General features: G+C 45.6%; 1 protein-coding gene across 4 annotated transcripts in view; it reads left to right on the forward strand.

The window, feature by feature from the left end:
- MCTP2 (multiple C2 and transmembrane domain containing 2) overlaps nt 1–16,662 on the forward strand; it is a 196,885-nt gene that overhangs the window by 83,593 nt on the left and 96,630 nt on the right. For 3 of the 4 annotated variants that reach the window (XM_040969072.1, XM_040969070.1, XM_040969071.1), the window contains exons 9-12: nt 5,904–6,068; nt 8,022–8,152; nt 14,149–14,335; nt 16,460–16,553. In XM_040969072.1, coding sequence (XP_040825006.1) covers nt 5,904–6,068; nt 8,022–8,152; nt 14,149–14,335; nt 16,460–16,553 — 577 coding nt within the window. Of the gene's footprint in view, nt 1–5,903; nt 6,069–8,021; nt 8,153–14,148; nt 14,336–16,459; nt 16,554–16,662 lie in introns of those variants that run through there. The other variant, XM_040969073.1, reaches the window with a different exon arrangement.

Below are 16,662 nucleotides of genomic sequence, written 5' to 3' on the forward strand. Positions count from 1 at the left end.
AAGACGAGTGAATCCTACTGAAAAGAAAGAGGCGATGAGTTGAGACATATTCAAAAAATATGTGGCTCAGGACCAGGGCTTCAAGCTATTTCGTATGAATCTCCAAGCAATTGGTTCTCGGTGTGTGTCTCCTGGACCATCTGAAGCTGTCAGCTGTTACCAGTGTCAATCCCTTAACAGGACCTCCAGTCAAATGCGAGGATCGCTAGCATGGATGAGAGAATGGAGAGGGGTGCTGGGAGGAATGGGAGGTGAGGCTGGAGACCAGGAAGGGAACCCTTATGGACTGGTCACTGTGGACACTCACTTGGTGACAGAGTATGGCTGGGACTAGAGTAGGACAAGCAGGGCAATGCCTGTGGGCAGGTATGGCCAGGCTGAAGTGCCAGCCCTCACCTGCTTCACCCTACTCCCAGCCCTGGATGGAGGCACTCTTGGTGTGTTTTAAGAACATCGAGAAATAGCAACTAGAACAGCAAGGTGAAGGCCAGAAGGATGACAGAAATGAACAAGGAAAACACTAGATGGTAAACACTGATGCCGTTTGTCCTGGAGCAGCCTGCAGATCAGGGAAAGAAGAAAACGTGCAGCCTCATGCTCTTCAGTGCCTTTCTTTGTCCCTGGTAGGGAGCAACACTGGTGAATCTCCCTATGCAGAGCACGCATGTCCAGAGTCACTGGGTATTCCCAGCTCTTATCTGTGTTTTTAATCTCCTGCTAACCTGATTTCTAGTTTAAGTGCAAGACTTGAGTGATGATATTCCTTTATAATTAAAAAATATTAAGCATAATGCAGCACTAATGCATCGTTGCTAGCTAATGTATCAGTACACACAGATTACTCATATCCATGGAGCTGCAGTGTAGCTTTCATCGACAAACATAAATCTTAGCGTCCATGGGCCTGGACATGTGGGAGATTTAAAAGGTTTTCTTTACATCCTCATGCAAAGATTTCCACGTAGTTCCGGGAGGATTTATGCTCCAGCGCGCTCTTCAGAGGAGGAGGACGTGGCCTGGGAGCCTGCTCCGTGGAGGAATGGAACTCCTCATGTCCTGCTGCAGAGCTGTTGACAAGGAACAGTGCTTTTACACGCTCAGAAAGCCTGAGCGATCGGGGAAGTCTTCATGGGCTGGATGTTTGCCCCTAGCTTTTCAAAAACAGTGGGCAGTATACTCTCCATCACGTCACTCTTCATCTTTCTTACAATGTTAGTTTGTGTGTGTCGTGTCTTGTCTGTTGACATCTGCTCTTTCACAATGGCTGTGGAAGATGGGAGCTGAAAGTAGATTCAGCGGCAACATGGGCAGCCCACCGGATGTCAGGCACATGCACGATGCTTGGCATATGTGGGCACACTGCTATGATGTTTTGTATCATCTCACTCTGTTCTTCTATCTTTCCATCTCTATCTCCATTTCTGTATCTTTCTTCTGTTTCTCTTTTGGCGTTACCTGCGAAGGAATACTTTGGAGAAGCCCTTGTGGTTTTGAGCCTGGCACAGCTGAATCAGTTCTTGCTTGGATTACAGGGACTGAAGAACTAGCTGCTATGCACATGGTGCCCTTTCTTGATCTTTCTCAACTCTAAATCTCTGCCGTTCTTCTTGGCTTGGGATATACAGAGAACCATGATCTGATCTGTCTGTCATCCTTGGCATTCCCAGAACACCTCTCAGCCGAAATCGTCAAACAGCAACAGTGCCAAGCTGCGATGCATTTCCTGTCTTAGAATCTGCCTCCTGAGCTCTGGACCTGAATCTGGACCCGAGCTCTCTGTGGATTTGTCTCCAACGTCATGTGAACGGGAGCCCCTCAGCATACATTCCAGTCCTTTCATTCTGTTGTCTCTTCTTCCTGTCCTACCTTGACCCTGGGATTATCATGACCTGGAAGCAAACTACTTAGGCTGTTTATTTGTACACACATCAGTGCGTCTCTCATGAAGACCCACTCCTCTTGCTCACTGTCGGTAACTGAAGGGAGTCTTTGGCAGGGATGAAAACTGGGTGGTTTGGGGGCTGAGGAGGAGCGTAGAAGAATGAATCAACACAGGAGGCCTAAAAGGTTCTGATCCTTTGGGAGGAAGGAGAGGCATAACGGAGCCCTCATGTGCTATATTTTCTCCGTGATGTCTGCAGAGGAATTAGGGTCAGGACCCAGAAGCCTCGTGCTATCTCCTGGTGTTTGTTTCACTTCAGGCGGGGTGGGCTTCCCTTTGATGGGTCATTTCCTCCTCTCCTTTCACATTCCAGGCTGCATTAAGATGACAAATTTCATGTACAGGCTCCGGCGCAGACTTGAAACCGTGAGCAATTCAGCTGAGTGAGTGAGTGCAGATGAGTCAATTTATGGTGGGGAGGACGTGGGTGTTTGAAGGGCAGAAAGGCTTCAGGAAACCAGCCCTGCAGCAGAACATCGCCCACACGCCGTCCCAGCCTCGGACACCTTAGGGCGGCAGAGAAATGTTCAAGTGATTAGCACATTTTTAAAGCACTCACACGCCCGCCCAGAATGTGTGGCTCACGTATGAAGTCTTATTTGCAGATACATGGATCATGGTTCTTGCAGAAGGATTCAGGGTGAAGTAAGTGGGATACAGGCCTGGTGTTCTTTTCTGTCTGAACTCTGTGCTATAAATCCTTTCCTGTTCCTGCTCTGCTTTTAGGAAGAGTGAAAAAAAAAATCTTGGATAGCAATGAGCAAGTACACCAGATCAAACATGCCTGCACTAAATACTGAAATGTTCAAAGTCCGACAGAGAGAAAGGCTTTGATGGAAAGTGGATATGTCCCAGGGACATTACAAGCAATAATCCAGATGTTGTGGTGTAATGCAATGAGTGTCCACGGATAGATGGGAAGCCACAGCCAAGCCTCGCCTCGGCCGGGCCTCAGCCTTGCCCTCCCATGCTGTTCTGCCATATGGAGCCTATCTACAGGCCCCTTAATAACCAGCTTTGGATTCCATTTTTACAGAGCTCCTAGAGCGAAGAGGGGCTGTTTTATGGACAAGTTAGATAGAAGCCTTTCCAAGATAAACATCCAATTTGAAATTAGGACATTCCAAGCCGCAAAATTATTTTAGGGCATATTTCATGAAAGTGCTGCCATTTTTCTTAGGCAACTGCCAGACTGTGGGATGCCCTTTGATCCTTGGTGGAAATGACTCCCCATTTTATGAAAAGGGTTTTGAAATAGTCGCAGTGTTGAGGGAGGAATATAGCTGTCGGAACTTTGAAGCATGGCCGTGGGACAGGTCATGCCGGAGCTTGCTGGTTGGCAAGTCAAACTTTCAGAAGGAAAAATAAAGCAACAGCAGTTTGGCGTATGAATCAAAACCCCATTTTCAGCTTACAGATAGAAGTGTTCAACTCAGGGTCTTAAGCTATGACATGCACTGCATTAGTCTGCAATTATCTATATAGAAACCGTTTCACACATGTTCATCTCTGTTTACATATTGTGTGTGTTTCACAAATTTAAAGCAAGTTGATTTTTTACTATTTCATAAACTTTGTTAGTGAGTATATACAGAATCCAATTGTGAGAATTTAAGTAGTGTTAGATTTCCTTTAAAAAAAGTCAGCTTTTGCTTTCCTTGCTTTTCTTGCTCTGGGTTGCACCTCCAAGATCTGTATATATGAAAATGAATGCATGCATGTGTGTCTGTGAAGGGAATCTCACATCTGGGGATAACCTTTCCTTCAGCATGTTTTGTCTCAGGTCACCTAACATGGCCCTGGGAGTGCTTGGAGTGCCACCATGCTGGTTATTGAGAAGGGGGCATCGTATGGGTTAGGTGCAACTATATAATTAATATGGCTCTGACTTCCAATTTGTTATAGAATATCACTAACTGGTGTTTGAGCAAATTGCTGTCTAAATTATCTTGAACATACAGTGAGTGTGACAGGAGGGGATGTAAGTGTTAGAGATTCATTGCCATTTCCACCCTGCAGCCTCCCCTGGGAGAACTTGAGAACTTCACCAACCACCTGCAGCACATGAATGTGTGGGGAGCTTAAATCCACCCTCTTAGAGGAGAAGGCATTGTTCAGGGCTGGTGTTAAGCTGTTGCCTGTCTCACTGGCATTGCATCCATTTGGGTGCTGGTTCCTGTTTGGCTACTCCAGTTCTGATCCAGCTTCCTCCAGTGGCCTGGGGAAGTAGTGGAAGATGGCCCTAGTTCTTGGGTCCTTGCACCCAGGTGGGAGACCTGGAAGAACCTTCTGGCATTGGCCTGGCCCAGCTGTCGCCGTTGTGGCCATTTGGAGGAGTGAATCAGGGAAGATAACTTTTTTTCTATTTAACTTTGCCTTGCAAACAAATAAAACACAAGAAAAAATATGAATGCATTGTTGATCACTGAGCAAGTGCAGATACGCATCAGGACTCAGTGACAGTTATGACAAAAATTAATGTGTGGTTGCTTGATGATACTCTGTGGCTGGGCACTGGCCATAATGGTAGAGATGCCAGTTGGGTTGCCTGTGCTGGAGTGCCCATGTCTGTTCCTTGGCTCTGGCTCCTGATGTCAGCCCCCACTAAATTAAACCCTAGGGGGCAACAGCAGTCACACAACAGCTGAGTCCCTGCCTGCCAGGTGGGAGACCGGGGGTTGTCTGCTGCACACTGTGGGCATTTGGGGAGTGCACCAGTCAAGTGGGAGCTCGCTCATCTGTGTTCTCAGTATGTATTTAGGACAGAAAGGATAATGAAGAGTAGCCGAAATAAAGTGGCAAAATGGTATATGTTTTAAAATTTATGTAATGGGAATTAAATGGCTTAAATTTTTCCTATGTTGTGTTCAAGGGGTGTGTGTGTGTGTGTGTGTGTGTGTGTGTGTGTGTGTGTGTGTGTGTGTGTGTGTGTGTGTGTGAGTGTGTGAGTGTGTGAGTGAGTGAGTGAGTGAGTGAGTGAGTGAGTGAGTGAATGTGAATGACATGGTTTAGAAAAGTAAAAACACTGCACCTGATTCTGCACTGCTAATGGAACCCAAGTGCTGTGAGATGCGGCTTGCCACCTCCCACCTGGAAGTCTTCCTCTACCATCCCCACCGTTCCCCAGCTGTCGGAGTCCGCCACCATCCCCACCGTTCCCCAGCTGTCGGAGTCCGCCACCATCCCCACCCCGTTCCCCGGCTCTGAGTCCTCCTCCACCATCCCCCCTGTTCCCCAGCTGTCGGAGTCCTCCACCATCCCCACCCCATTCCCCAGCTGTCGGAGTCCTCCACCATCCCCACCGTTCCCCAGCTGTCAGAGTCCTCCACCATCCCCACCCCGTTCCCCGGCTCTGAGTCCTCCTCCATCCCCACCCCGTTCCCCAGCTGTCGGAGTCCTCCACCATCCCCCCTGTTCCCCAGCTCTCAGAGTCCTCCTCCATCCCCACCCCGTTCCCCAGCTCTGCAAATCTCATTTGGCCACAGAGTTCTTTATGGGCTGTATTGAAGGTCATTGTCTGGGTTTTCTGTAGCCTACCTGATAGCGGAAAAGGGGACAAACTCAGACATGAAGGGCACATTCAAAGCTTGCTTCCAAGTATCTAGGGTTTGGGGTCTTGCTTAATGCCTTGCTTGTCCAATCCTTTCCCTAAATGCCTTCCCTCCTTGCTTACTGCTGAGCCCAAGTTGAAGTTCTCTCTACCAAAGAAGCCATCTGGGAAGGAGGACAGACCAGCATCGATTCAAGGGTTCCTTGTGGTCATCCCTTGTTGCATGGCTCCCAGTGCCAGTAACGCACATCCCTGTGACTACAAGTTCGTAAAACCATTGGAGATTACAGTTTCCTCCAGGCCAAGGACGTTTTTATCATTAGGTACAAAAAACCGGAATCCCAACGATCACCAGTACACATTTCAGAATTATCAGTACATTTATATGTCCTCTTGGTTTATTTTTTCTAGTCCCCTTTGATACGCAACCTACGACTCTCAGAGTCCTTAAGAAAGAACCAACTCTGGAATGGGATTATAAGTATCACCCTGCTGGAAGGCAAAAATGTCTCGGGAGGAAGCATGACCGAGATGTTCGTTCAGTTGAAACTCGGGGAGCAGAGGTATAAAAGTAAGGTAAGTTCTGTCAGTGCTGGAAGAGGAAAACCGTAGAAATTGTTTGCAATCTGAATGTCTCATGGACAAAAGTAGCTAAATACACTCAGAAGCATGTCAGAAAACAGAAGACTTGTACAGATTCAGTCAGCTGGAGCTTTTATTGCTTCACGGAATTTATTGTAGTGGCTCAGAGGTAGAGAAAGCTTACTAAATCATAGAATGAAGTGTGTGCTTTATTTTCATCTTGAAAATAACCAAACTGGAAGAGTAACTGAATGCTTTCAAAATCCTGCAAAATGCAAGTGGCAAAAGAATATTTGCATTAAATATTTGTGATAACTGGAAACAGTTTACAAATTATAACTCTATGCCTTCTCAGTTTTTAGCTTTGCACTAAAAATAACGGTCTGGTGCTGCTATTTTTACTGTGATCTTTTTAAAGAAAATAATAAACCACCTGGAGTAGTGGAAGTTTATTTATTTTAAACAAAAGTAAGAGCAGTTTTTCTTTAAAAATGGGATATTTCATTCTGCTGACCAAGTTCCATTTAATTTTTCATCTTAGTGATTTGGTCTGGATTTTATTTCAAAAACAAGTCTCCAAACCATGCTAATTAATTAGTTTTTGCATAACTATCAGACAGGGAGATTTTCTATGTTTTTGTGAATCCAGAGAGTTGAAATGACTTGCCAAGTCACTGCAGAAAAACAAACAAACAAAGCTGTGGAAGATTTTGAACATGGACTTGTGACTTTGCAGCTTTCAATGGAGAGCAGTTGCAGGGGAGTTGGAAAATGGTTTAGGGAGGCAGGTCGTCTGCACAAAACCACAGCGACTTCATTTGCTGGAGCACAAGGAAGTGAGGCTTGAGGCTCGTATTGGAGAACAGTTTATAAGAAATGTGAAAAACTGAGGGGGTGGTTACAGCGCAGCCACACAGTCATTTCAGCAGGTAGGGCATCCCGTGCCTGTGTGTGAGTGTATCCAGGGTAACCATGTCTTTTCATAAAGATGCCTTTAGCCAGCCATGGGCAGCAAAGGATTTATGGAAAAATTAGTCGTCACTGGAAACCCCGAGCCCCTGCGCTTAGGTGACCTGAATTAGTCCTGTATCAGCTGCGTTCACCCGAGGGGACTGTGCGCTGAATCTGTGCTCTAATAGGTTTTTATTTTTCTTCCTGCTTTCTAAACTCTGCTGTGACATTTGAAGTCTGATGTGGAAAGCAGGTTGGGTGGTTGTCCGAGGCCTGGGCTGCTGCTGTGGCTGCCGTGCCCCTGTATTTCCCTGGCAGCAGTGTGTGGTGCTGGGGGTTAGCCCCAGTGTCACGTGTCAGCGCCTTGTATTTGGTGGCCCATGGGCTTATTTTTGACGCACAAACTGCATCTTTAAACAAGTGAAAACGCTGTACGTGATGCAAACGCAGGTGGAGAACACGGAAGTGCTCAAAGGATTTTCATGCCAGTCTGCTCAATTTTCAAGTTTGGCTGCAGCAGAATTTCCTAAACTTACTCCTAGTTTCATGTCTCAATCCAGTGACTTCAGGTTTAAAAATAGGCGGCTGTGTATAAGATACAGGTTTCTCATTGAATGCGTCTGACTGATGTTAATAAAGATGGCCAGGCTAATAATTTATGCAATTCTTAAGCTAATAATGAATAGAAATGTCAACACAAATATACTAGCTTTGACTTAGCAACTGGAACCACCTATTGTTCTGTGTATAGAGTTAGTTTTATGTTTCTTGCCAGGTAACATTACTCCTTGAATTTTAATGGTTGTATTATTTAATCTGGGGCCAGGGAAGGAAGTGGCAATGTTTTGCCAGTCGCAAACACACACGTTTGTGAGGGTTGTGGGTGTGTGGCTCGTCATGAGGAGCTCCTGAGCTCAGAAATGCAATGACTGTGTAGCTGCTGTAGCAATGAGTGGTGTTTTCGGAAAATAAATGCTGTAACTGCATGTTTTCTAGACACTGTGTAAGAGTGCAAATCCGCAGTGGCAGGAACAGTTTGACTTTCACTACTTCTCTGACAGGATGGGCATTTTGGACATTGAAGTGTGGGGAAAGGACAGCAAAAAGCACCAGGAACGTCTGGGCACGTGAGTCTATTCCGCCTCTAAGCGTGGGAGTGTGTGTGCGTGGGGCTGCTCGCCCAAGGCGTGAGAGCACGTGGGCTGGGCAGAACGTTTGGATTTGTTGACGTGGGTACATGACATTTGGGATGCTGCCCCCTCCCTCAGATACTCGGGGAATCATGTGCCATCACAGGGCTGTCGGGGCCCTGTGACTACAGCTTTCCAAGACTCCCTCAAAGGCTGGCTCCGCTCCTTAGCGAGACAGTGTATCGCTCCTTAGCGAGACAGTGTATCCACGGTGCACCTGTGGCATGGCCTCCTGACAGATGCCCTTCAGGGGTTCTTTGCAGCAAACCAGAACCTATTGAGGGGAAAATGAGTTTACTTTCATTTCTGTACTTTGAATCCCCCATCGTCATCAGGGGCTCATCCGTATGAGATGGACACTGAGTGTGTGGCTTCCCCATCGCCCTGTGACCAGGAGTGCAGTGGAATGAGTGGTGCATGCTTTGTGTCGCTGCCCGTTAGAATGGCTGTGCAACTTGGTGCTTCTGTGCCCAGCTGGCGAGTGACCAAGCAGACCACACAGAGCTCCCAGCCACCTGGCCATGTGCCTCAGGCAGGATTCCCGTTTTAATGACCTGTCCTATTTCCCTCAAATATTGGCTTTTCTGCATCCTCTGTACACACACTTTGCATAGCAGAACATAAACTTTCAAAAGAATCCACACAGGATTTGATTTTCATTTTTCAAACTTGGAAGTTGGGGCTCCTTTTGGGGAGCAGGTGGAGCTCTTACCACCTGCGAACAGACAGGAAGGTCAGCACCTGAGATGAAAGACAGTGAACTCTCAGGAGGAGTCAGAAATAATGCTGAGCTTAACCTGCTCCACCCTTAAATAAACATGCCAAGAGGACAAGTCCTGCATGGCTAAGAATGACTCCATTGTAACCGATGTCGTTTCAAGGTAACTGTCAAGCTTTTTAAAGTATGTTTGCCTTTCAAGGTGATCTTAGAATTGAACTTGTTATCTAGCATTCTAACCTTGGCTTGGACAGGCCGCAAGTATGTGTGTGTGTGTGGCTCTGCTGGCCTGTCTGGACTGACTTGTCTTCAGCCACTCCTGAAAGTGGCACTGCCGTTCTCCCAGTTTACTGGTGGCCATGAGGCAGTGCCCAGGCTGGGTCGAGTACTTCTCTGGACAAATTGCTTTGCGTCTCGTTGATCTGCTTTTACAATCTGGCTTGACACATTCACCATTTTCTTCCTGTTCACTGCTTCCTTAGTCTGAGATTTACAGCTTTTAAAACTATGGCACTCTTCCCTGCCCCTTGCATTTAAGGTAAAAGCTGACCAGTCTGTAATATAAAGCATAGAATTACAGTAATGAATAAGAAGTTAAAAGCTATCTGGCAAGTAAAAGTCGAGCAGGTTTGGCTGACTGATATGGTAAAATTATGTGTTGAATTAAAACATTAAAATGCTGTGGGATTAATGGAGAAAGACAAGAACAGGAGGTCAGAGGTAGTGTTAGATCAGCACATTGCCTGCTGTGGCATAAGAGAATTCCTTTAATGTATGCCTGTTGTAGAAATAAAAAGGTAATTTAGTCTCTGTTTGCTACTGGTGACAAAAGAGAACCATGGAATTCTTGATCAAGGTGACTCCTAGGAAATAAATTTCTTACAATTTTTTCTTACGTAGAGAAAGAGGCAGAGACTGGAGAAGATTTTGTGAACTCAAAGAACTTTCTCATTTGGATTTTTTTTAAAAAATGTGTTTACTTGAAAGGCAGTTACAGAAGGGTAGGCAGGGAGAGCGCTTTTATCCACTGGTTCATTCCAGAAATGTCTGCAAAAGCCAGTGCTGGGCCAGACAAGATCTAACATCCAGGAGCTCCAGGCAAGTCTCCCGCATGGGGGCAGGGGCCCCAGGATCTGGGCCATCTTTTGTGGTTCTTCCCAGACCGTTAGCAGGGAGCTGGGTCAGAAGTGGATGAGCTTGGACACAAGCTGGCACGCATGTGGGATGCAGATATCGCAGGCAGAGCTCTGTCCACTGTGCCACAAGGCTTCCCGGCTGTGTGTTCATCACACTACTACATGCATTTGTTCGTGTGTTCATTGTGTTCAGTGAAAATACAGCCCGTCACATACATGTCTGTGTGCTTGCCCTTCAGTGTGCTGAAACTTCAGTGTGAGATAGTGTGTCCATACGCATGGGAAGTTTGGAGCTACTACGGGAAACCAGGCCACGGGGCAGGCAGGAATAAAGGCTACAGACCTTGGGGTCACAGGAATCCATGAGCTTGTATGGGATTGTGTTCTGGCAGCTCAGGACTCTAAGAGTCTGAGAATCAGTGGCCACTAGCCCACCCAGGAAAGTGGTGCATCGTGGGCACAAAGTCCTGGGCAAGGGACCCTCGGAGACATGTGGCTGCAGTAAAGTCACCTGATATCAGAGGCTGGGGTGGAGGACAGCTGGGAAGTCATGGAGCCACAGGAATGTTATCTTGTGTAAATGAACAGTGGCTGCCCCTCGTCATGCACAGACATCAGAGAGTTTGCTAACTTTATTTCTGTTCTGCAAATCTGGAGCTCTTCCAAGACAGACTTCCGAGATCTAAGGTTCGGGTAGAATTTCTTGGTCACCTAAGACATGTGATGTACCTTCTGAATGATTGTCCCCTGAGTGTGAGGTCAGGGGTGCCCTGGGCCAGATCTGACGGGTCGTGCTCGTTAGTCCCGTTTCTTGTGGAGATGCTCAGTGTATTTTTCACTGTATTTCTATCAGCAAGAAGTCTAAAAGCTTCATTTTTTTTTCTTAGGATCATTGGGCATGACGGTCAAAATTTGTTAAGGTAGAGTAAGTTAAAAATGGCTTTTGAAAATTAACAGGTAAATTCTTGATAGCCTTCAACAATGTGTTTGTGTAATCTGCAAAATAACTTGGCAACTTTTTTAAACTCTCAGTGGTATCATTTAGTACAATTATCTTAGCAGCATTTCCACAGATCTTGGCAAACTAGGGCTCATGGTTGTATCCACACGGCTGCTTGTTTTTATAAGTAAAATTTTATTAGAAAACAATCTGGCTCATTTATCAAAAATTACCTGCTAACTGTTTCCATGGTGTGGAAAGAACCAAGTTGTTGCAATAGTGGCCGGATGGTGCACAAACCAGAACTGCTCTTCTGTCTGATTCTTAATGGAGAAATGGTGTGGGTGCGAGGAAACCTTGGGCCCGACTCACAGAAGTTAGAGAGATGACAGCCAGCCTAGGAAATCGCAAAACACGTCTGCAGTTCTTCAGCAGAACAGATGAAGGGACCAACCAGATTATTCAGCATATCCTGGGACACAAAGGGAAACTGAAAAAAACAAAAACCCAGCATCCTGGATTCTTCATCTCTTCATTTGAGGCTTTTGACATTAACGATTCTTTTGATACATGTTTCTAAATTGTGTGTATCAAAGAGGTGTCGATTGATCTTTGCTTCCACCCGAGAAATGCACAGAGCGCCATTTCTTCACCGATGCCTCTGTTTTTGGAAGGCCAGAAGGGTGTGGAGGTGAATGCAACATCTTCAGCTGTTCCACCACCAACCCTCTTCCACACTCGGGATTCGTCTCCTTCGCTTGGAGAGCTGTGGCTGACACTGAAGTGGGCTGAAAGGCTTTGGAGCTTACACACGTCCTCTTCCCCCACCATTTGCTGGCTTTTCCAGTATGTAAATGTAAATCCCAAGCCGGGCAGGTAGGCAAGATCTTCCTGGAAGAGCCTGGGAAGAGGATTGTTGAAAGTATTTTCCAAGGCATCGATTGGCAGCAGGGGGCGGGGTCCCAGGGACTTTTGCCCTTGGCCTGGGATTGACAACATGTTGCTGTCAGGTTGCTGGTATAACTTGCCTGAGAAAGTTTCTGAGAAAGTGAAAGTGAACATGTGATTGGGGAGCTTCGTAAGTCATTGCCTGGATCCGCAACTGCTGCTTCTGGGGCTCCGACAGCCAAGGGAAGGATGGCCGCTGCACACAGAAATGTTCTTTCATTGTGGACAAGATGTTGTTTTCAGAGGAAATAAATGCAAACTTTTACAGCAGACAGAAATGATCAGAAAGCTATAAAAACGTTTCGTTTCTAGAACAAAATTCAGTATTTGGGTATCGTTCGGTGTGCTTTTTCAGACGAGCTTGTTTCAGCAGGTTGTGCGTGTAGTCAGTTGCAGGGACGTTTGCATGTGGCGGTATTACTCAGTTTTGTTACTGTAAATGCTTCAGTAGTGTCTACTTCAGACTTCCTTTGACCCACAGGTAGAAGTAGCTCTTGGATTGCTCATCTCTGAATAATGCCTGTCTCTTTCCAAAGGCAAAAAAATGACCACCATTGTGCTAAACCACAAAAATTCAAGGAATATAAATAAATCAGCTTAATTTTTGATATTAGACTATATCACAAGTGATTGCTGTTTTAGATTAAAATGATAGTTAGAGAATAACCATACAAGTTTATTAAATGAGAATGTCCATAAGAGCATAAAGTAATATTTCACAATGCATTCCTAAGCAACCTACTGTACTAGAAGTTGAGAAAATGTTCTTATTTTTCTACAAATGGCATAGCTAGATCACTTGATATTTATTTTCTTCCTAACTTCCATCCCCACTTACATAATTGCTTATGAAATAATAGTATTTAATAACCACCATTTTTATAGGTGGCAATATAATTTAAAATATTCTTTATTACTACAGAAAAAGTCCTGATTCATTCTTTAAAAAATAATTTTGTATTCTGTCTCCAATAGAAATAGTTTATGAATTCATTACCTGCATAAAGTTCTGATTACTTCCTGTTCAATTAGAGTCATTTTTGAAAAATAGGAAATAAATACCCATATGTCTTTAATTTAATAGGCCTGCAACAATTTCTAGAATGTTTGTAGAACTGAAGTAAAAGTTGATACAGACGTTTAATGTAATTGACTTTTTAATTGGGAAGGGGAATGAAGGCTAGCTTTAGAAGCTTATTAGACTAGAAATATTTGTTTTCACATCTGCATGGCCCAACATTGCCCTTTGTTTCCTTGGAGAGGTGGAACTAAGCAAGTTAATCTGGGCATAAAATAGTCTTTAAATACATTCACAGCTTTTTCAGAATGCATCTTTTCCCTGCCTTTTTTGAGGAACCGCTGTATCACATGAAGTCACTATTTCTGATTATTCATGAAGGTGAAGCCCACAGGAGATTTCACATAGGAATCCACCCTCATATCTCGTGGGAGAGGCAGTGCTTCCGTCTTTCCCATGGCTTAAATATTCGTCATATCCCATAAGAATAGAGAGAAGGGCCCGGCGTGGTGGCCTAGTGGCTAAAGTCCTCGCCTTGAACGCACTGGGATCCCGTATGGATGTTGGTTCTAATCCCGGCAGCTCCATTTCCCATCCATCTCTCTGCTTGTGACCTGGGAAAGCAGTCGAGGATGGCCCAAAGCCTGGGACCCTGCACCCGCGTGGGAGACCTGGAGAAAGTTCCTGGCTCCTGACTCCGTATTGGCACAGCACTGGCCATTGCGCTCACTTGTGGAGTAAATCATTGGATGGAAAATTTCCCTCTCTGTCTCTCCTCCTCTCTATACATCTGCCTTTCCAATAAAAATAAAATAAATTATAAAAAAATAGAGGGCAAGCAAGATCCCATGGAGAGGGCCACCTGGCTGTTTGCCCCCATACCTCCCTCACCCGGTGTGCACACCCACGTGAAAGGTGTGGTCCCACAAACCCAGGGCAAGATTTTTCTCTTCTTACTGGCCATCCTCTGGTTTTCCAACTCTTCCTGCCTTCCTTTTCAGAGTGTGTGAGGTTGGTAGTGTTAGGAGCCTTCACTGTTCAAAGAACCAGAGCCCAAACGCAGCTGCTGGGGGTTGGGTGAGAGGGGTGTAAGGAAACAGAAGCAGGTGCTTTGGAGGGCCAACACTGTCCCCGAGTTCATCACTTTTCTCTCTGGTTCCTCAAATTTTTCAGGTGTAAAGTGGATATCTCCTCACTCCCGCTGAAGCAAGACAACTGCTTGGAGCTGCCCCTGGAGAGCTGCTCGGGGGCGCTGCTTCTGCTGATCACGCTGACGCCCTGTGCTGGCGTCTCCATCTCCGACCTGTGTGTTTGCCCCTTAGCAGACCCCAGCGAGAGAGAGCAGATTGCTCGGAGATATGTGAGTGCCATTCCGCCATTGCAACACTCCCACCTACCCTGCCTTCCTTCTGAGTTGAAAAGAAAGGCTATGGGTTGAAAAGCTACATCAAAAGAGATAATCATCTCCAGTTTAGTTGTGTGTCATAAAATAAGACGTTGGACAGAGGAGTTAATGCAGTAGCAAGAAGGCAAAGGAAGGCTTGGAGTTGACCTTGCTGTTTTAACAGCCAAAGTGGTATCTTCAATGCTGAGCCTTTTTTAGACGCTTTTGGGGGGGCATTACCGGGAGCAGGTTGCATACACGTGTCTGTACAAGTAGGAACTTTAATGTTGAGTTCACAAAGTAACCTTTTTTTTTTTTAAACTGGCCATTTATGTTTGCAATGTTTTTGGTGCTTTTCTAGAACCTGCTCATGGTTTGGGAAGTAAGACCTAGGCAGGCTGAAGGATGAGTTTTCTGTATTACCCTGCCTGATAAGAGCAATGTGTAATTTTCTCCCCCTAGTGAATTATAACATGCTTCAGAGTCCACTTGGCATTCCGAAATCGAGTGATTTCGCTCTAGTTTTCTAGGTGCCTTTATTTGCATTCTATTTCTACCCTATTCTCTCATGTATCGATAGATGTTTGAGTTATTGTTACACCCCAAGGGCATGATTCAAGAAAGTGGTGTGAAACTGCAGCAAAGCTAGATCCCGGCTCAGGGGCTGCACCTGCCAGCCTCAAGGCCGGGGCCTCCAGCAGCTCTCAATGTGGAGGCGTCTTGGTTAATGGATCCATCCTCTGTCTCTGGGGATACGGAGCCACATAGCATGCTGTCAGCTCCGAGCCTCTGGGCCAACTGACGTAGTCTCTAGATGTTTGGCCAAAATTCACTGCAAATTTCTTGTTAGCTAACTAAATGCACATTTCATGCGGAAAAATGAAACTTCTCCACAGTTTCTAACAGATACATTACGAAATTTCTAAAATCCATGAGGACTGCTGTGTTTATAAAGCAACACCAGGAGCGGTGCTGTCATGATTGCTGTTAGTAGCGTTTTGGTAGTTCTGGAGGTATTTCTGAGAAGAATCTTGACGAGAATAAACTATAAACAAAACCGTTAGCAAGCCAGCTGCATGTTTGCAATGAAGGGAGGCCGTGGTGTAAGACAAAGTTGCAGAGCCCTCTGCTTATTTTTCAGCTTGAGGGAGGATAACATTTGAAGGTGTGACCACATCTAATTTTTTCCTCAGATGCTTTCATCTTAGTTTAAAACCTAGTGAGTGTTTGCTTAGGTCACAGACGAGAAGCAGAGCGGCTTCTAGTATTCCTGGGGAATGCTGCATTCTGATGCGCCAGACTTGCCTATTACCAGGCTTTTGTTATTCTACTCCTGAGATGTTGCTACCCTGTCCTCAGCCATCAGCCGGCCCTTGAATCAGCTGTCCCAGGGTGCCAGCGATGTGAAGATGGCACAAGGGTTTGAGCTGAGTCCTGGAGGGATGAGAGTGTGTATGTTTATGTCTTTCACTCATTTTTGTAAGATGGCACTGCGTCGACATTAAATATCCCTCCACACACATAGCAGTGGACCGTAGGCCGAGCGTCCATCATGCCAGTGGAAGGGGAGCAGGCGCAGCAGTGGCTGCTCAGTGGAATCAAGGGGCTAAAGCAGCACAAAGTCACTGTTTCCATCCCTCTCTTTCCAGTTGTAATAATTGCAGTGGGTCCAAGTTCAGTCCTCTGGTATCCATAAAGTGTGTGCTAACAAGCTTGGAATGATGTTACCACTTAGGGTGATTTAAACATTGAATTAATCCGGAAAGGGATGGAGGAGTGGGGGAGGCTTGAAAGTAATTCTACCCACACGTCTTCTCCATGGGGTATCTGTGCTATCACCAGGGGGCGATGTTAGAAGTAGATTGGATGGGCTTCTAATTTGTTTATTTGGAAGCTGTAGCTAATTAATTCTCAGTCACTTTTCTTTTAATTTGGCTGCTGTAAATGCCTAATGGTCCTGTTGACTGACATAGCGCATGGTGGGGACTTTCCCAAGAATTCCGGGAGAATGGGGGAACCATTTTGAATGTTCTTGTCATGGGAGTTCATGGCATTAAGCTGTATGTGCGAAATCTGATTTCATTTCTTCTCTCCTCTCAGTGCTGGCAGAACTCCCTAACAGATCTGAAGGATGTCGGCATTTTACAAGTGAAGGTTTTGAAAGCAGTGGATCTCTTAGCTGCAGATTTCTCAGGTACTGAGCAATTCCATGTTTAATTGGTTACTGGTACTGATTTCTTGCTTTGAACAGATCTTACGGTAAAGTAAAATGTTTAATAAATCGAAGTAGGTGTACAGCAACC

Source organism: Ochotona curzoniae, unplaced genomic scaffold, assembly GCF_017591425.1.
Source record: "Ochotona curzoniae isolate NIBS_2020 unplaced genomic scaffold, NIBS_Ocur_1.0 scaffold_4701, whole genome shotgun sequence".
NCBI classification, from domain to species: domain Eukaryota; kingdom Metazoa; phylum Chordata; class Mammalia; order Lagomorpha; family Ochotonidae; genus Ochotona; species Ochotona curzoniae.